The sequence below is a fragment of the Schistocerca serialis genome, chromosome 2 (assembly GCF_023864345.2).
Source record: "Schistocerca serialis cubense isolate TAMUIC-IGC-003099 chromosome 2, iqSchSeri2.2, whole genome shotgun sequence".
NCBI classification, from domain to species: Eukaryota; Metazoa; Arthropoda; class Insecta; order Orthoptera; family Acrididae; genus Schistocerca; species Schistocerca serialis.
This window is the reverse complement of record NC_064639.1, coordinates 1,073,017,822-1,073,039,045: the sequence shown is the minus strand read 5'-3', so window position 1 is coordinate 1,073,039,045 and position 21,224 is coordinate 1,073,017,822. Positions and strand designations below refer to the sequence as shown.

General features: G+C 53.0%; 1 protein-coding gene across 1 annotated transcript in view; it reads right to left on the bottom strand.

Moving 5' to 3' along the window:
- Positions 1–374: 374 nt before the first annotated feature.
- The window catches only part of LOC126456630 (uncharacterized protein DDB_G0283697-like), a 67,852-nt gene continuing 47,002 nt past the window's right edge, over positions 375–21,224 (bottom strand). Inside the window, exon 2 of the mRNA XM_050092374.1 lies at positions 375–1,065. Within this exon, the coding sequence (XP_049948331.1) occupies positions 375–1,065 (691 nt within the window). The remainder of the gene's footprint in view (positions 1,066–21,224) is intronic.

Below are 21,224 nucleotides of genomic sequence, written 5' to 3'. Positions count from 1 at the left end.
CAAAATCGCGAAAGCTACAATACTGTTTTCTCCATGCGGGAACTCCAACATGCACTCTTCTTCTCGCTCCTCCGCCCCAGGACCGGATAGTATCCACGTCCAAATGTTGCTGCATTTATCATACCATAGTCTGCGTTACCTCCTTCGCCTTTCCCCCCTGCGGGTCCGGGGATTAGAATAGGCCCGAGGTATTCCTGCCTGTCGTAAGAGGCGACTAAAAGGAGTCCCACCCCCTCAAGGGGGTCGTTAGCGCCCGCGTCCGGAGGCGGACGGTTCCACGACCTCTATTTGCGGTCATTTTCCCTCTTCACTTCTCGTTTCTTCCTTCCTTTGGTTGGTTCCTTTCTTTGCTCTTCTCCACCTCACTGTCTTCCTTACTCTTTCCCTTGCCATCTCCTCGTTGCCGTCTCCTCGTTGCCGTCTCCTCGTTGCCGTCTCCTCGTTGCCGTCTCCTCGTTGCCGTCTCCTCGTTGCCGTCTCCTCGTTGCCGTCTCCTCGTTGCCGTCTCCTCGTTGCCGTCTCCTCGTTGCCGTCTCCTCGTTGCCGTCTCCTCGTTGCCGTCTCCTCGTTGCCGTCTCCTCGTTGCCGTCTCCTCGTTGCCGTCTCCTCGTTGCCGTCTCCTCGTTGCCGTCTCCTCGTTGCCGTCTCCTCGTTGCCGTCTCCTCGTTGCCGTCTCCTCGTTGCCGTCTCCTCGTTGCCGTCTCCTCGTTGCCGTCTCCTCGTTGCCGTCTCCTCGTTGCCGTCTCCTCGTTGCCGTCTCCTCGTTGCCGTCTCCTCGTTGCCGTCTCCTCGTTGCCGTCTCCTCGTTGCCGTCTCCTCGTTGCCGTCTCCTCGTTGCCGTCTCCTCGTTGCCGTCTCCTCGTTGCCGTCTCCTCGTTGCCGTCTCCTCGTTGCCGTCTCCTCGTTGCCGTCTCCTCGTTGCCGTCTCCTCGTTGCCGTCTCCTCGTTGCCGTCTCCTCGTTGCCGTCTCCTCGTTGCCGTCTCCTCGTTGCCGTCTCCTCGTTGCCGTCTCCTCGTTGCCGTCTCCTCGTTGCCGTCTCCTCGTTGCCGTCTCCTCGTTGCCGTCTCCTCGTTGCCGTCTCTGGTCTCCGCCTCGGCGTTTGAGACAGTCTGTCCTCTCTCTCTCTCTCTCTCCCTCTCTTCTTTTTCCTCTTCTTCCTTCCTCCCTGTGCGTGCCTGAAGGCCGACCCACGCGTTCGCACGCGTAGGCGGTGACGGGGTAACGCGTAATTCCCCGCCCTGGGTAGACATGTAAGGCACGCACGTACCCCCTGGTAAAGGCCAGGCCCAGGGAGGGGTTACGGCCTGAGCTGATACCTTCTGACCATGCCGATTGGTCCCTCCGTCTGTTTCTCGGGAGGTGTGACCTGAGGTGTAAACATTCACCTAAGGCGGGAGTGCCCTCTGAGAGGGTCCCCACAAGGAAGGAGCGCGCCATTGGAGACGCTGGCAATCATGGGGGATTCCTCCGCAATGGATTTCACTCCATCTCTCTCGACTTCTGCCCAAGAACGGAAACATGACCAGTCACCAGTGACAAAAGTACTACTGCCTGCCCCACAGTTCCTCGTCGTTTCTCGATCTGAGGATGGAAAGGATTTTTCCTCTGTCAACCCTTTCATTATCCAGAAGGGCGTAGATGCCATAGCCGGATCTGTCAAATCTTGTACCAGGTTGCGTAACGGTACCTTATTACTAGAAACTGAGAGCGCCTTTCAGGCACAAAAACTGCTTCGGGCCACACTCCTGTACACGTTCCCTGTCCGGGTGGAGGCTCACCGAACTTTGAGTTCGTCTCGTGGTGTAGTCTATACTAGCTCCCTCGACGGATTGACTGACGAGGAGATTCAATCTTTCCTCGCTGAGCAGGGCGTGACGGCTGTCCATAGGGTCATGAAAAAGGTCAACAATGACCTTATACCGACCCGGACACTTATCTTGACCTTCGATAGTGTTAAGCTGCCATCGCGCATCAAGGCGGGCTACGAGGTTATTTCTGTTCGCCCCTATGTCCCGACACCTACGCGCTGCTACCAGTGTCAGCGTTTCAATCACACTCGACAGTCTTGTTCCAATGCGGCTAAATGTGTCACTTGTGGCAGGGATGCCCATGAGGGTGACTGTCCACCTCCGTCACCTTGTTGTGTGAACTGTCAGGGTGACCATGCCGCATCCTCCCGCGACTGTCCTGTCTATAAGGAAGAACGCTGTATCCAAGAAATTCGGGTCAACGAGAAAGTGTCCACCTCGGCTGCTCGCAAGCTATTGGCTAGTAGTAAGCCCACGCTGCTTCCAGCGGGGAAATACAGTACTGTCCTCGCCTCTCCTCGGACTACCAGTGAGGTGGCAACCCAGACATGCGATCTGACCTTCAGCACCACGGTCGTCCGTTCGGCCAGTGCTAAGATCGCGCGGTCGACGTCTCCTCTTCGTCCCATCACCCCACAGACACCAGCCCCTTCATCAGCTTCTGCTAAGACGAAGATACAGAAGTCTGATGCACGGGCCTTCAAGAAGGAACCGTCCCGTGCAGATTTCCTACGTACCTCGACCTCCCAGCCTTCGACCGGTACTTCCACCAAACGTCATTCCAAGATGGCTTATAGGAAGCACAGTACTCCTTCTCCGCCACGGCGCATTTCTTCTCCTGCGCCACCCAGTGGTTGCCGCCCCAGGCCGTCATCCGTTTCGCCTGGCCGCACCGCTGGTAGCCGAACATCTGGCCGTTCACCGGCGGAGGAAGCTCCCCCTCCCGGCCATTATCCCAAGATGGCCGATGAACCTATAGACCCAATGGACGATGACTGTCCGCCTACTGATAGCGGCGGCAGTGCTCGCTCGAAGCCAGGCCCTCAGCGCCCTTCGAGGCGACCCCTTCTTTCATTTTCCTTTTCTTCTTATGATGGCACTTATTTACTGGAATATTCGCAGCATTCGCTCCAACTGAGAGGACTTAAAGTTGCTGCTCCGCTGCACCGTCTGCTCGTCGTAGCCCTCCAGGAGAATTACTGGGAAGGGAAGATATAATTGGTGCATCCGGACACGGAAGAAGAAGAAATGCGATCAAATTGCCTTGGCACACTACACCTCTGTGCGTTTTGACCTACCCCCTGTGGTAGGTATCCCGACTCATGGAGGGGTTATGTTGCTGGTCCGGGATGATATTTACTACGAACCCATCACGTTGCACACCGGCCTGCAGGCAGTTGCCATCCGCATTACTCTCCCCACTTTTACATTTTCCATTTGTACCGTTTACACTCCATCGTCATCTGCCGTTACCAGGGCAGACTTGATGCAACTTATTGCTCAGCTACCTGCACCATTTTTTTTAACTGGCGACTTCAATGCCCACCATCCCCTTTGAGGCTCTCCAGCATCCTGCCCGAGGGGCTCACTGTTAACAGACCTTTTCAACGAGCTCAGTCTTGTCTGCCTCAATACTGGCGCCCCTACTTTTCTTTCGGACACATCTCACACCTATTCCCATTTAGACCTCTCTATATGTACTACCCAACTTGCACGCCGGTTTGAGTGGTATGCACTTTCTGATACATACTCGAGCGACCACTTCCCGTGTGTTACCAATCTCCTGCTGCATAACCCCTCTCCGTACTCATCTAGTTGGACCATCTCCAAAGCAGACTGGGGCCTCCTCTCTTCCTGGGCGACCTTTCAGGATCAAACCTTCACAAGCTGCGATCGTCAGGGCGCACACCTCACGGAAGACATTCTCGCTGCTGCTGAATATTCCATCCCCTACCCTACTTCTTCTCCACGTCGCGTACCGGTCCCTTGGAGGACCGCAGCATGTAGAGACGCTTTACGTGCTCGTCGACGTGCTTTACGCACCTTTAAACGCCACCCTACAGTGGCGAATTGTATCAATTATAAACGATTACGTGCACAGTGTCGTCGTATTATTAAAGAAAGCAAGAAAGCCAGCTGGGCTGCTTTCACAAGCACCTTCAACAGTTTTACTCCTTCTGTTGTCTGGGGTAGCCTGCGCCGGCTATCTGGCACTAAGGTCCACTCACCAGTTTCTGGCTTGACGGTCGCGAATGACGTCCTCGTGGCCCCTGAGGATGTCTCCAATGCCTTCGGCCGCTTTTTCGCCGAGGTTTCGAGCTCTGCTCATTACCACCCTGCGTTTCTCTCGCGCAAACAGCAGAGGGGGCTAGGCCATCTAACTTCCGCTCCTCGAATCGTGAAAGTTATAATGCCCCATTCACCATGCGGGAACTCGAAAACGCACTTGGCCGATCACGGTCCTCCGCTCCAGGGCCTGATTCTGTTCATATTCAGATGCTGAAGAACCTTTCTCCTGCGGGTAAAGGTTTTCTTCTTCGTACTTAAAATCACATCTGGATTGAGGGACATATTCCCGCATGCTGGCGCGAGTCTATTGTTGTCCCGATTCCTAAGCTGGGGAAGGACAAGCACTTGCCTTCCAGTTATCGACCCATCTCGCTTACCAGCTGTGTCTGTAAAATAATGGAGCGAATGGTTAACTCTAGATTGGTTTGGCTGCTCGAGTCTCGACGCCTACTTACCAGTGTACAATGTGGATTTCGTAGGCGCCGCTCTGCTGTTGACCATCTGGTTACCTTGTCGACCTTCATTATGAATAACATCTTGCGGAAGCGCCCGACCGCGGCTGTGTTTTTTGATTTGGAGAAGGCTTACGACACCTGTTGGAGGGCGGGCATTCTCCACACCATGCATGCATGGGGTCTTCGCGGTCGCCTCCCTCTTTTTATTCGTTCCTTTTTAATGGATCGACAGTTCAGGGTACGTGTGGGTTCTGTACTGTCAGACACCTTTCACCAGGAGAATGGGGTGCCACAGGACTCAGTTTTGACCGTCGCTCTCTTCGCCATAGCGATCAATCCAATAATGGATTGCCTCCGAGCTGATGTATCAGGCTCCCTTTTCGTGGACGAGTTTACCATCTATTGCAGCGCGCAGTGTACACGTGTCCTGGAGCGCTGTCTTCAGCGTTCTCTTGACCGTCCTTACTCTTGGAGTGTCGCCAATGGCTTCCGTTTTTCTGCCAAGAAGACGGTCTGTATTAACTTCAGGCGCTACAAAGAGTTTCTCCCACCGTCCTTACCACTCGGTCCCGTTGCTCTCCCAATCGTGGAGACAACAAAATTTTTAGGTCTTACATTCGACAGGAAACTTAGCTGGTCTCCACATGTGTCCAATTTGGCTGCCCGTTGTACCCGTTCTTTAAATGTCCTCCGTGTTCTCAGCGGTATGTCGTGGGGAGCGGATCGAACCGTCCTACTTCGTCTATATCGGTCGATCGTCCGCTCCAAGCTGGATTATGGGAGCTTCGTATACTCCTCTGCACGGCCATCCATCTTACGCCGCCTCAACTCCATACAACACCGGGGTTTACGACTTGCGATCGGAGCGTTTTATACTAGTCCCGTAGAGAGTCTTCTTGCTGACGCTGGCGAATTGCCACTCACCTACCGGCGCGATATACTGCTTTGTCGGTATGCCTGTCGGCTACTGTCAATGCCCGACCACCCGTCTTATCGTTCCTTTTTTGACGACTCTCTTGACCGTTAATACGGGTTGTATGTCTCTGCCCTGCTACCCCCTGGAGTTCACTTTCGTCGCCTCCTTCAACACCTTAATTTTTCACTCCCTGCAACCTTTCGAGTGGGCGAGAGCCACACGCCACCTTGGCTCCAGGCTCAGGTTCGCGTTCACCTTGACCTCAGCTCGCTCCCAAAACAGTTTACCCCGGTTCGGTCTACCACTCCCGTTTTGTTGAACTTCGTTCGAAGTTCATCAATATGACCTTCATTTATACAGATGGCTCAAAGACCAATGATGGGGTCGGGTGTTCCTTTATATTCGGGGCACAAAGTTTCAAATACCGGCTCCATGGCCATTGTTCGGTCTTCACAGCTGAGCTCTTTCCCCTCTACCAGGCTGTTCATTACTTCTGCTGCCACCGACATTCTGCTTATGTCATCTGCTCCGTTTGCCTGAGCGCCATCCAGAGCCTCAGTGATCCGTATCCGGTTCACCCTTTCGTGCACCGGATCCAACGCTCTCTTCAGCAGCTGGTGGACGTCGGTTCTCCAGTTAGCTTTATGTGGGTCCCTGGCCATGTCGGTATCCCTGGGAACGAAGCTGCAGATGCCGCGGCCAGGGCTGCGGTCCTCCAGCCTCGGACAGCTTCTTGTTGCGTCCCTTCGTCGGATTGTAGCAGGGTAATTTGTCGGTGCATTTTATTGCTGTGGCATGCCGATTGGGCTGCACTTAAGGACAACAAGCTTCGGGCCTTGAAACCTCTTCCCGCGGCTTGGATGTCCTCCTCCCGCCCTTCTCGGCAGGAGGAGGTCGTTTTGGCCCGGTTACGCATTGGACACTGCCGGTTAAGCCATCGTCATCTGCTGATGGCTGCGCCGGCGCCGTTCTGCCCATGTGGGCAATTGCTGACGGTCCGCCACATTTTAATGTCCTGTCCGGATTTTAACACACTGCGTCTAGATCTTAACCTGCCATGTACTTCAGATGCCATTTTAGCGGATGACCCGCGAGCAGCTGCTCGTGTTCTTCGTTTTATCAATTTGACAAACCTCTCTAAGGACATTTGATAATGCTGTTTTTTAATCCTATGCCTGTCAGTCTGTCTTTTATCGTGTTTTCCCTTTTAGTTGTTGTTTTAAACTTGTGCCTAGCGGTGCATTCTTAACGTAGTCTGGGCGCTAAAGGCCATTGAATTTGTGCGCCATAAAACCACAAAAAAAAATCCTTCTCCTTTATAATCGAATTTGGACCGACAGTACTTTTCCCAGACGATGGCGGGAAGCTATCGTCGTTCCTGTTCCGAAACCTGGAAAGGACAAACATCTCCCCTCTAGCTATCGCCCCACTTCTCTCACGAGTAGTGCCTCTAAGGTTTTGGAGCGGATGGTGACTTACCGTTTAGCGTGGTGGCTGGAATCCCGCAGTCTAACACCTGCCCAATGCGGATTCCGAAAGCATCGTTCTGTAGTTTACCATCTTGTTGCTCTCTCCACTTATATCATGAACAATTTTCTCCGGAAACGCCAAACAGTAGCAATATTTTTTGATCAGGAGAGAGCATACGTTACCTGTTGGAGGACAGGCATCCTCCGCACGCTGTTCTCTTGGGGCTTTCGAGGTCGGCTGCCCCTTTTTCTTCGCGAATTTATGGCAGAACGCACATATAGGGTGCGGGCGAACACTACTCTCTCCCGTACTTTCTCCCAAGAAAACGGGGTACCCCAGGGCTCCGTGCTGAGTGTTGTACTATTTGCCATTGCCATCAATCCAATTATGGATTGTCTCCTTCCTGATGTCTCGGGCTCCCTCTTTGTGGACGATTTTGCGATCTACTACATCTCTGAACGGACCAGCCTTCTTGAACGACGTCTTCAAGGATGTCTCGATCGCCTCCACGCCTGGAGCATCGAAGCCGTCTTCTGTTTTTCTCCCAGTAAGACGGTTTGTGTTAATTTTTGGCGACGTAAGGAGTTTCTTCCGCCCTCCTTACATCTAGGTCCTGTCAACCTTCCGTTTTCAGACGTCGCTAAATTCTTGGGTCTTAGGTTTGACGGAAAACTCTGCTGGTTCTCCCACGTTTCCTATCTTTCGGCTCGATGCTTGTGATCCCTCAACACCCTCCGTGTCCTGAATGGTACCTCGTGGAGAGCGGACCGAGTGGTCCTTCTCCGCCTCTATCGCGCCTTAGTGCGCTCGAAATTGGACTGTGGGAGCATAGTCTACTCCTCTGCTCGGCCGTCTATTCTTCGGCGTCTCGACTCTATCCACCACCGTGGATTACGTTTAGTGTCTGGAGCTTTCTACACCAGCCCTGTGGAAAGCCTTTATGCTGAGACTGCTGAACCTCCGCTGTCCAATCGGCGAGCTGTCCTTCTGAGTCGTTATGCTAGCCATCTGTCTTCCATGCCTGCTAATCCAGCCCATGACCTTTTTTTCGACGCCTCCTGTGATGTAGCGTATGCAGGCCGCTCCTATTCCCTACTACCCCCGGGAGTCCGCTTCCGACAACTGCTCCATTCTCTTTCCTTCCGCTTTCCTAAAACCTGTTTGACAACTTGGGGTACAGCACCGCCTTGGCTTCGTCCCCGGATCTGCCTGCTACGTGACTTACGTCGATTTCCCAAGGATGGTACCCCTTCACTTGTTTATCGTCGGGCATTTGCTGCTCTATGTGCACAAATGACGGACGCCACATTTATTTACACCGACGGCTCGAAAACATAGTTAGGTGTAGGGAGTGCCTATATAGTTGGCGACACCCCAAATCGCTTTCGGCTTCCCGACCAGTGTTCGGTTTATACTGCGGAGCTTTACGCTGTTCTCCAGGCTGTCCACTACGTCCGCCGCCATCAGCGGATACAATACGTTATCTGCTCAGATTCTCTCAGCTCTCTCCTCAGCCTCCAAGCTCTTTATCCTGTGCACCCTATGGTCCACCGGATTCAGGACTGTCTGCGCTTGCTCCACCTGGGGCGCGTCTCGGTGGCGTTCCTCTGGCTCCCGGGACACGTTGGTATCTGTGGAAATGAGGCAGCCGATACAGCGGCCAAAGCTGCAGCCTCTCTTCTTCGGCCAGATATTCGATCGATTCCCTTCGCCGATCTACCGAGCGTTTTATGTCGTCGAGTTGTTCTTTTATGGCACGCATATTGGTCGACACTTCTCCATAATAAATTGCGGTACGTTAAAGCTCTTCCTTGTGCTTGGACCTCTTCCTCCCGAACGCGTCGTCTGGAGGAAGTAATTTTAACTAGACTCCGGATAGGGCACTGACTTTTTAGCCATCGACATCTTTTAAGCGGCGATCCTCCCCCACTCTGTCCCCACTGCCCTCAGCTGTGGACGGTAAGACACGTTTTAATTGAGTGCCCCTATTTTACTCCGTTACGCGCCCGTCTACAGCTGTCGCCTGATATATCGTCCATTTTAGCAGATGACACGTGCTCGGCCGATCGCGTTCTGGAGTTCATTAGTGCCAGTGAGATGACGTCAGTCATTTGAAGCTCTTTTTGGGGACAACCAACCCCTTTCTGTAGTGGATTTTTAAGGTTTCCTTCTGTTTTTAGTTTCTCCAATTTTTTGAGTTTCGTTCCCATTGCTGCTTGTTTCCACTTTCGTTTTTTACCGTTTCCTGAGTCACAGACCGGGTGCTAATGACCATAGCAGTTTTGCGCCCTAAAACAAAAAAAATTTCCCCCTGTTCTCCATCTCTAGGACATGGATACGTTCCTGTGTACATTTTGCGCCATGCGATGTGCAGTGCCGCTTTCTGCACTAACGACGAAAATGGACTTTTTGTCACCTGATACCAAGCACGGTAACCAGTCGGTTGTGGTGGGGCCGCCATGCACCCTGTTGGTTTTAGCCCCACTGACAATACAGGGATCGCTCTGCTGATGCCTGTTCCGTTAACTCCCCACGTATGCCAAGAAGTAGATGTCTGTCTACCTGCGGCATTGGGACTCCCGGCAAAGGCCATCATGCCAGGTGGTCGTTGCTGAGGCTGGGTGGTACCCTTGGGAGGGCCATTGGTTGGAGTGGGTTGCGTCAGGGTGGATGACCCTCAATGAAGCGTGGTACATTATTTCTCGCTTGTGGCCAGCAGTCTCTAAGCATTCTTGGGCTCAATTTAACGCTCACAAATACGATCCGAATACGTTCCCCTCCCTGGCCACACCATGGGAGGAATGAAATGCAATGAATGGAAGTGAATCGTATTTGCCCAGGTATCTCGTCTGTACCAGAGCCCGAGTTTCTAGTTTGTACGAGATATGATGGGGAGTCTCTCTTGCCCACAAATCCTCAGTTCTTTGTAGAGAATTAAGTGGACAAGTTTGGGGAGGTGGAAGGCTTCTCCAAAATGCGCCCGCTGTACTTCCAGCCTCACATGTCGAGATAGCGGACGCCCATCTCAACCCAATACTCCATGTGCCCTGCCTCCCATTAGCATCAACTGTGGAGAGCCTCATTCACCTTGCTCGCCAGACTGCAGGATCTTTCAGAAAGAGCGCAAAATCATGGAATATAAGACCCTGGACCGACTGACCTATACTGACGCCAAAAGGAAATATGACAGACTACATCCTGTGAGAATGACATGTCCCCACGCCGCTGCAACAACTGTGCTGGCCCCATCAGTTCCGAGAATTCAGGCCGGATCAACGAGCAGTACAACTCCTCCTGCCCCCTTGCCTGTGGGGGGGGGGGGGGCTCTAACCACCCTGTTGCTACAGCGCCACCTACCTCAGGAGCAACACCCTCCCACTCCGACTGCGGGTCTGGGGTAAGAATAGGCCCGAGGTTTTCCTGCCTGTCGTAAGAGGCGACTAAAAGGAGTTTCAACCGTTTCGGCCTTCCATGTAATGGTCCCACTTGGGGTTTGACCTCCATTTTTCAAAATTCTTCAGAAGTACGAGCCTTTTGGGGAAGGACACCTTATGTGGTGTATCACTGGTCCTCCGTGCACTAAGACCTTGGTACTCAGCATTGTAACGGCGTTGTAACCATACCCACTATTCATCAAATTGGGCCTAAACGCCTGATGGGTTGTACAAGTTACGCCCATAGTGCGTCCCCATCTGCACCTACGATCATGATGGACTTTACATGGCCCCATAAGTCCCGGGACAAAGAGCCTGTGGTGTCACCGGAGGTCCCTTCCCCGACTTCACAACCGGATTCTGACCTGTCGTTTATGGATGTCGCCCCCTCCTTGTCGGTGACGGGTGGGGACCCGGCGGTATGACTGGATTTAGCGTGTTCAGCCCTCATTTAAACCATCGTTCTGTGGTTCTCCAATGGAAAATGTAATGGCTACTATTGTCACCTTCCGGAATTGAAATCCCTTCTTTCGTCGTACTCTGCAGCTTGTGTGGTTCTCCAGGAATCTCATTTTACTGATGCTCACTCACCGACCCTCTGTGGGTTCCGTGTTTTCTGTCGAAATCGGGTCGAACCCTTGCGAGCTTCTGGTGGCGTTTGTACGTTGGTCCGTACAGACATTGCTAGCACGTGGATTCCTCTCCAATCCACATTGGAAGCGGTTGCTGTTAGGGTCCACTTAGACTCTGCAGTCACAGTTTGCAATCTCTATCTCCCTCCTGACAGGACTCTTACACCTGCTACCTTAACCGCCCTTCTTCAGCAACTTCCTCCTCCCTTCCTCCTCCTTGGGGATTTTAATGCTCATCATCCTTTGTGGGGCAGTGCCTTTCCATCTAGACGAGGTCTTCTTATAGACCAGTTTATTGCAGACGACGACCTGTGCCTTCTTAATGATGGCCCCCTAATCATATCAGTGCCGGTCATGGTACCTTTTCTGCCATTGATCTTTCTTTCTTCTCCCTCTCTCCTCCCTTCATTACACTGGTCGCCACACGACGACCTTTGTGATGGTGACCATTTCCCGTTGATTATCACGCTCCCTTCCCGCTCCTCGATGGACAGGTTACCTCGATGGTCTTTCCACCTCGCCGATTGGCCTCTATACACTGCACAGGTCGAGTTTTCTCCCTCTTTGTCGGGTTGTATTGATGACGTCCTACGTGACGTGTCTGACGCGATTGTTCGCGCTGCTAACCTTGCTGTCCCGCTCTCATCTGGACCATTTCGTCGCCGGCAAGTCCCGTGGTGGAGTACAGCCATTGCCATTGCCATCCGTGATCGCCGTCGAGCTTTGCAACACTTTAAGAGGCACCCATCCGTAGCCAGCCTTACTACCTTTAAGCGCCTTCGTGCTAAAGCCCGTTATTTAATCAAACAGAACAAGCGGATATGTTGCGAACGATTCGTTTCTTCCCTTGGTTCCACTGTCCCTCTGTCACGGGTATGGGCTACACTTCGCTCTCTCCAAGGTTGCCATCGGCAGTCCACCCTCCCAGGCCTTCACCTCCCAGATGGCATTTGTACGGACCCATTAGTTCTTGCGGAACATCTTGCGACCCATTTTGCAGTGGCATCAGCGTCAGCCTCCTATCCAGCTGCTTTCCTTCATCAAAAACAGGTGGCTGAAGCTTCCACCTTATGTTTCACCCCTTGTGAGTCAGAATCTTACAACGAACCTTTTACTGAATGGGAATTTCTTTTTGCTCTATCTTCTCATGATACGGCCCCTGGCCCAGATTCCATTCATAGCCAACTGCTTCAACATCTCAGTGCTCGACAACGGCACCATCTTCTTCGGGTGTTTAACCGTATCTGGCTCCAGGGTGACTTCCCTTCTCAGTGGAGGGTTAGCATTGTGGTGCCTGTCCTTAAGCCTAGTAAGAACCCCCTATCTGTTGACAGCTATCGGCCAATTAGTTTGACCAATGTTGTTTGTAAGTTACTTGAACGGCTGGTAGCCCATCGGCTCACTTGGGTCCTCGAATCTCGGGATCTATTGTCCCCTTACCAGTGTGGCTTTCGAGAGGGACGATCTCCAATCGATCATTTACTTCGCTTGGAATCCGCAGTTCGGCAGGCTTTTTCCCAGCGCCGCCATTTGGTTGCAGTGTTTTTTGACCTTCGCAAGGCCTATGACACGGCCTGGCGCCATCACATCTTACTTAACCCTTCATCAGTGGGGTCTTTGGGGCCCACTCCCGATTTTTATCCGCCAGTTCCTGATCCATCGGTCATTCAGAGTTCGAGTTTGTACTGCTTTTAGTTCTCCACGGACCGCGGAGACGGGCATCCCACAGGGTTCTGTCTTGAGTGTCCTTCTTTTCCTCATTGCTCTCGATGGACTTGTGGCCTCTGTCGGTCCCTTGGACGCCCCTGCCCTGTATGTGGATGATTTCTGCATTTGGGTTAGTTCCTCCTCGATGCCATCTGCAGAACGGCAGCTCCAGGTGGCTCCTTTAAAATCGCGGGTGGTCCACTTCTGTCACCGTACTATGGTCCACCCTGATCCAGAGCTCTATCTCGCTGCACAAAGATTGCCTGTGGTTCCACAGTTTCGTTTCCTGGGTCTTCTTTTCGACAACAAGCTCACTTGGCTGCCCCATATCAGACTCCTGAAGGTAGGATGTTTCCGTAAACTCAATGTCCTTGGCTTCCTTGTCCACTCCTCTTGGGGTGCGGACCGTTCCCTCCTACTCCGTCTTTATCGTGCTCTAGTTCTGTCACGTTTGGACTATGGTTGTCAAGTTTATGGTTCAGCTGTTCCTTCCACACTGCACGTGCTGGATCCCGTCCACCATCATGGTATCCGTTTGGCCACCGGTGCCTTCCCTACTACCCCTGTTGATAGTCTCCTGGTTGAAGCTGAGATCCCCCACCTTTCTGTTCGGCGGTCCCAGCTTCTGGTGTCTTATGCCCTCACTATCCGTTCTTCTCCCACTCATCCATCCTATTCTATCCTGTTCCCAGACCATGGACGTCGCCTGCCCGACTCCCGCCCTCGGGCGGGTTTACTGGTTGGGCTGCGCCTTGCGTCTCTTAACCCTGATTTTCAGCCTCCTCCTTTGTCCTGTCTTCCTCGCTCCCACCCCTCCTTGGTTAGTTCCTCGACCTCGATTTCGGATGGATCTCCGCCGCGGTCCGAAAGATTCCATCCCCCCGGTGGTGTTCCGTTCCTTTTTCCGCCAAATTTTATGGGAGTTAAAGGATGCTGTTGTTTTTTGCACTGATGGCTCTAAATCTGCTGATCATGTTGGGTATGCCTTCACGTCCTTTGTTGGAACGGAAAATGATCTGCTGCCACCCACATGTGGGTTGTTTAATGCGGAATTGATGGCAATTTCCCGGGCCCTTACCTATATTAAACAGTCCCAACACAACCGCGTTTTGTTATGTACGGACTCGATGAGTGGCCTTCTTGCGCCATCCCTTGGTCTCTGCCATCCATGACTATCTCGCTGATCTTCACCGTGCTGCTTGTTCCATTGACTTCCTATGGGTCCCGGGCCATGTGGGTATCCCGGGTAATGAGCTCGCTGATCGTTTGGCTGGGGGAGCAGTTACTTACCCCCGTTTTCTGTAACCCCTCTTGCAGCGGATTTACGGCTTCACATCAAATCCCACTTTGCACAGTCATGGGCCAATTCTTGGGAGGCTACTCCACTGTCTAATAAACTTTGTGCAATTAAGGTGACACCAGGCCCATGGCGTTCTTCCTTTCGCCTCTCCCGCAAGGACTCGACCACACTGTGTCGTCTCCGCATTGGCCATACCAGGCTGACCCATGGTTTTCTTTTGCGTGATGAGCCACCCCCGCTATGTGGTTGTGGAGCCTTCCAGTCAGTGGCCAACATTTTGATTGAATGCCCCCTTCTTTTGGCTCTGCGTGCTAAGTACAGACTCCCCCACACTTTACCTTTGATGTTGGCTGACGATTCCCGGATGGTCTCTCAGGTTATCAGTTTCCTCCGGGAGAGTGGTTTTTATTCTCAGTTTTAAAGTTTTTAATCTCTCTCGGGTGTTGGGGCAGGGCGGTGAGTGTTTGGGTGTCTCCCACTGTAGGCAGTGTTCAGAGTTTCCCGATTCACCTCCCTGACCGGAATCCTCTTTTCTTCCCCTTTTACTCTGTTTTTACCCCTTCTTTTTAAGGCTTGGTTAGTCTTTCTATTCCCATACGTACTTTCTGCATTATAGCAGTTGTACCTTTTAAGTCACAGGGGGTCTTGCCTATGCTACTTCAGCATAGTGTTAGGTTCGTTCTCTTGCCGACTTCCCTCATTTGTTTTTACTAATGACAACGTGACTGCCCTTTTACGTTTTTCCCTTTTTCCATTTTATTGTTCTGAATTTTCTGAGATGTCCGGTTAGCAGAATGGAGTCCATTTGAAACAAGGGACTGATGACCTTGCTGTTTGGTCCCTTTAACCTCAAACCACCAACCAACCAATCCATGGCCCCAGAAATCCAGCACGGTAGCCAGCCCGTTGTGGTGGGGTCGTCATGTACCCTCTAGGTTGTAGCCCCCTGAGAACACAGGGATCGTACTGCCGATACCTGAGCTGCACCCTTCCCATGTCGGCCAAGGAGTAGATGGGGCATCAGGACTCCCAGCAACGGTCATCCTGCCAGGTGGCTATTGCTGAGACTGGGTGGCGCCCGTGGGGAGAGCCACTGGTGGGAGTGGCTGGTATCGGGGCGGACGTTTCGCAGATGAAACGTCAACACGTATCAGGTCGCTCTGCGGCCGAGTCTTTAAAAGGAAAGGTACTGTCTCTGGTTCTGGTTCTCCTGCCCTTTCCCACGTGGCCACTCCCTGGGAGGAGGGACAGGACAGCCGCCATGGGGCGAAGTACTTCCCCCGCTATTTGGTCTGTTTTCGAACAGTTTGGGGGGGGGTGTTCGCCCCCTCCAAGCCCATGTTCTTTGTTCAGCACATCGAGGACATCTTTGGGGAAATCGAGCCTCTCAGTAAGATGCGTTCGGGGTCCGTTCTTATATAGACCACCTCCGCCACACAGTCGGCGGTGCTCCAGGCGTGCGACCGACTAGGGGACATCCCAGTGTCCATTGTCCCGCATCTGGCACTGAATAGGACGCAGGGGGTTATTTTTCATCGGGACCTCCTGCTGCAATCTGATGAGGAGCTCAGGGTCAACGTGGAGCGCCGAGGCGTGCATTTCGTCCAGCGAGTTCAGTGCAGCCCCAAAGACCATCTTATCGACACTGGGGCCTTTATCCTCACCTTCGAGGGGAACGTTCTCCCGGAGAAGGTAAAGGTGATGTGCTACCAGTGCGACGTGCGACCTTATGTCCCGCCTCCTATGCGCTGTTTTCGGTGTTTGCGCTTTGTGCACATGTCGTCACAGTGTGAGGCTGAGCCCCTTTGTGGCGATTCTGGACATCCTCTTCGTGAGGAACATACATGCACCCAACCACCTCGGTGCGTTAATTGTCCTGGCGTCCACTCGCCTAGATCCTCGGACTGTCCCGCATATCAGAAGGAGAAGAAGAAACAAGAACTCAAAACTTTCGATTGTCTCACTTATTCTGCGGCCAGGAAGAAGTATGACCGCCTCCATCCCGTGCTGTTGACCACTTCGTTTGCCTCAGTCGTGTCCACTCCTTCCACGGTATCCTCACCCTTATCCTGCCCCCCTCCAACTCCTCTCCCCATCTGGGGTCTCTGCCTTCGCCTCCCAAATCCTCCCTCCCAAATCATTCTCCCCGCGGCCCCCACCCCCTCTGCCCCAGGGGCCACCCTCCCTCCTCCTCCCCCCCCACCGCCCGAGAAGCGATCCTCTTCTCAGGCGCCCATCGGGGAAACGTTCCGGACCCCGACTTCCGAGGTCCGGCGTTCCAAAACGGACCCGGCGCGTGAGGACCTCCTTCGGGTCCAGCCCACCATCCCTGTGCCTCCTCGGACTTCCAAGAAGGCCTCCTAGAAGTCTCTATCCCCCTCTCCATCCCGGCGCATTTCGCCTGACGCTCCATTCGTGAGTCGCTGCTCCCGGCCGTCCTCAGTTTCGCCGGGACGCACTGCTGCCAGGCGCTCAGCTGGCCTCTCGTCGTCAAATGATGCTGCCCATCCTACACAAGCCGGGACAGCGGCCGCAGCTGGCGACGAATCGATGGAACAGGATCCGCCTCCCGCCGGTTGTTGCGTTGTTCTCTCGAAACTTGGCCCTCTGCAGCCGTCGAGGTGACCAGCTCTTCCCCCGTCTCGTTCCCCCTCCTTTTTGACTAGCGATGGCCTTGTTACATTGGAACATAAAGAGGTATTCGATCTAATCGGGAGGAATTACAACTGCTCCTCTGCCTGCACTGTCCGCTCGTCCTTGGTCTCCAGGAAACCAAGTAGCGCCCGACTGACCGTAATGCCTTTACGCACTATACCTCGGAGTGGTATGACCTCACCCCTGTGGACGGTATCCCAGCTCATGGTGGGGTCACGTTGCTCGTTCAGAACGATGTCTATTACCATCCCATCCCATTGGCCACCCCACTCCAAGCAATAGCTGTCCGTATTACTCTTTCTGCTTTTACTTTTTCAGTTTGTACCATCTAGACTCCACCGTCATCTGATATTAGTCGGGCTGACATGATGCACTTGATCGTTCATCTCACCCCACCGTTTTTATTGTTTGGCGACTTAAATGCCCATCATCCCCTTTGGGCTCTCCTGCATCCTGTCAAAGAGGCTCACTCTTGGCGGATGTCTTCAACCATCTCAATCTTGTCTGCCTCAATACCGGCGCCCCGACCTTCCTCTCGGACTCTACTCATACCTACTCCCACTTGGACCTCTCCTGTTCTAAAACTCTTGCCCGTCGGTTCGAGTGTTATGTCCTTTCTGACACCTATTCGAGCGACCATTTCCCCTGTGTCGTTCGTCTCGTGCACCACACCCGATCCCCACGTCCTTCGCGCTGGAACATACTGAAAGCTGACTCGGGACTTTACTCCTCCCTGGCGACCTTTTCGGACCACGATTTTCTCAGTTGTGACAGGTCGAATACCTCACGGCTGTTATCATCAATGCTGCCGAACGTTCCATTCCTCGTACTACCTATTCTTCACGTCGCGTTTCCGTCCCCTCGTGGAACGAGGCTTGTAGGAACGCTACCCGTGCTCGACGACGTGCTTTACGCACCTTTCGCCGCCATCCTACGTTGGCGAATTGTATTGAATACAAACGACTCCGAGCGCAGTGCCGTAGAGTCATCAAAGACAGCAAAAAAGCTTATTGGGCCTCTTTCACCAGCTCCTTTAACACCTTTCTCCGGCGGGCAAAAGCTTCCTTCTTCGTACCTACAATCGCGTCTGGACCGAAGGTCAGGTCCCCATGCGTTGGCGTGACGCCGTCGTTGTTCCTATACCCAAACCCGGGAAGAATAGACACCTTCCTTCTAGTTACCTCCCCATTTCTCTTACAAGCTGTGTCTGTAAGGTGATGGAGCGCATGGTTAATGCTCGGTTAGTCTGGATTCTTGAATCTCGACGACTACTTACTAATGTCCAATGCGGCTTTCGTCGCCGCCGCTCCGCTGTTGACCACCTTGTTACCTTGTCGACATTCATCATGAACAACTTTTTGCGAAGGCGCCAAACGGTAGCCGTGTTCTTCGACCTGGAGAAGGCTTATGATACCTGTTGGAAAGGAGGTATCCTCCGCACTATGCACAGGTGGGGCCTACGCGGTCGCCTGCCCCTTTTTATTGATTCCTTTTCAACGGATCGAAAGTTTAGGGTACGTGTGGGTTCCGTATTGTCCGACGTCTTCCTCCAGGAGAACGGAGTGCCTCAGGGCTCCGTCTTGAGCGTAGCCCTTTTTGCCATCGCGATCAATCCAATTACGGATTGTATTCCACCTAATGTCTCAGGCTCTCTCTTTGTCGATGACTTCACGATCTACTGCAGTGCCCAGAGAACACGCCTCCTGGAGCGCTGCCTTCAGCATTGTCTAGACTGCCTATACTCATGGAGCGTGGCATGTGGCTTCCGGTTCTCTGAAGAGAAGACGGTTTGTATCAACTTTTGGCGATATATAGCGTTCCTTCCGCCATCCTTACATCTCGGTCCCGTTGTTCTCCCATTCGTGGAAACAACTAAGTTTCTAGGGCTCACGTTGGACAGGAAACTGTGTTGGTCTCCACATGTCTCTTATTTGGCGGCCCGTTGTACACGTTCCCTTAATGTCCTAAGAGTTCTTAGCGGTTCATCTTGGGGAGCGGATCGCACTGTCCTGCTTCGCTTGTATCAGTCCATAGTCCGATCGAAGCTGGATTATGGGAGCTTCGTCTACTCGTCCGCTCGGCCATCCCTCTTACGCCGGCTCAACCCCATCCACCATTGGGGGTTACGTCTTGCGACCAGAGCCTTCTACACTAGTCCTGTCGAGAGTCTTTATGCTGAAGCTGCCGAATTATCATTGACCTACCGGCGCGACGTACTGCTGTGTTGGTATGCCTGCCGGCTGTTGTCTATGCCTGACCACCCCTGTTACCAGTCCTTCTTCGCCGATTCTCTCGACCGTCAGTACGGTTTGTATGCGTCTGCCCTGCTGCCCTCCAGAGTCCGCTTCCGTCGCCTGCTTCGACAATTTGATTTTGCCCTCCCTACCACCTTCAGAGAGGGTGTGAGCCCGACACCACCTTGGCTCCAGGCTCCGGTTCATATTTATCTCGACCTCAGCTCACTCCCAAAGGAGGGTACTCCGGGTGCAGTGTATTGCTCATAGTTTGTCGAACTTCGTGCTCGACTTGCCGGTCACACCTTTATTTACACCGATGGCTACAAAACTGACGATTTTGTCGGCTGTGCCTTTGTCGTCGGGGCCGCCACCTTTAAATACCGGCTCCTCGACCAATGTTCGAGCTTTACGGCCGAGCTTTTTGCTCTCCATCAGGCTGTTCAGTATGCCCGCCGCCACCGCCATTCATCGTATGTACTCTGCTCTGACTCACTCAGTGCTCTTCAGAGCCTTGGAGCTCCCTATTCGGTCCTTCTCTTGATTCAACGGATACAGCAGTCCCTCCATTCTTTCGCTGATAATGGTTCTCCTGTCAGCTTTCTGTGGGTTCCTGGACATGTAGGAGTGCCTGGGAATGAGGCTGCGGATGCTGCTGCCAAGGCTGTAGTCCTCCTGCCTCTGCCAGCCTCCCATTGCGTCCCGTCATCTGACGTTCGTGGGGATGTATGTAAGAGGCTTGTGTCGTTGTTGTGGGATGCTTGGTCATCCCTCCAAGGAAACAAGCTCCGGGCAGTAAAACCGCTCCCAACTGCTTGGACAACCTCCTCCCGACCATCTCGGCGAGAGGAGGTCCTTCCGACCCGGTTGCGGATTGGGCACTGCCGGTTTAGCCACCGCTACCTGCTCTCCGGTGACCCAGCCCCGCAGTGCCCTTGTGGTCAGGCATTAACAGTGCGCCATGTTTTACTGTCGTGGCCCCGCATTAGTCAATCTCGTGTTATCCTGTCCCTGCCATCTACTTTACCAGATGTTTTAGCTGATGACGCTCGAGCAGCTGCTCGTATTCTGCGTTTTATAACTTTAACTGGCTTGTCCAAAGACATCTAACCTTTTTACTTATTTTATCTGCATCTTTGTCAGGTCCTTCTGGTGTCCCCCCATCCCCTTTAGTTTTACTAGATTGCATGTGCTCTAACAACAGTGACTGGGCGCTAATGACCTCAGCAGTTGAGCGCCCTTAAACCCCACAAAAAAAAAAAAAATAAGTTGCACATATCCGTGGTTCGCCCCATAACCCTAAGTACCGTCTCCTTTTCGCTAATGCGGCAGTCCATATTCCATACTGGCGGTCGCGATCAGGTCATACCATTGGGATCCGTGTTTGGTCACTCCTTAGTGAACTCGAGTCTTTGCCTCTTCCATCTGCCTTCCAGGTCCACCCAAATACTAGCAAAAAGATTGTTCCTCCTGCACTCTTGCGCCACCAATTTCTTGCTGTCCTAGACTGGTCCCATGAGTTGGAGATTATCTATACCGATGGCTCGATGGTTGATGGCCATATGGGATACGCTTATGCTCATGTGGACCAGCGCTCCTGGCCAGAAGGCTGCGGTATTTACATTGCAGAGCTAAAAGCCATTTTTCGTGCCCTTGAGCGTATTCGTACCAGCACTGGAGAGTCCTTCGTCATTTGCAGTGACTTTCTCAGTAGTCTGCAGGCTCTTGACTAGTGCTACCCACTCCATCCCATTGTTGTTGCCATTCAGGAGTCTGTTCATACTCTTGAACAACGTGGACGTTTGGTGGTGTTCATACAGACCCCGGGACACGTTGGGATAGCGGGAAACGAACTCGCTGACAAGTTGGCCAAAGAGGCTACCCGCAAACTGACGTTGGAGTTCGGCCTCCCGGCAACTGATCTCCGATCGTTGTTGTGCCGTCGGCGACGAATCACACGCTGCGTCAGCACCCAACAAGCTGTGGTGGGTAAAGGAGACCACGACAGTGTGGGGGTCCTCCATGTGGGCCTCTTGTAGGGATTCTGTTGTTCTCTGTATGCTCCGCATTGGTGATCCTTGGCTGATGCATGGTCATCTGCTGCGTCGAGAGGACCCCCCCCTAATTGTCGCTGTGGTGTCAACAGGACGGTGGCCCATATGTTGATGGAATGTCGTCTTTTAACCACCCTCAGGCGTCTGGATGATTGACTGATCTGGCCTTGTAATAATAACCAAAACGGCCTTGCTGTGCTGGTACTGCGAACGGCTGAAAGCAAGGGGAAACTACGGCCGTAATTTTTCCCGAGGGCATGCAGCTTTAC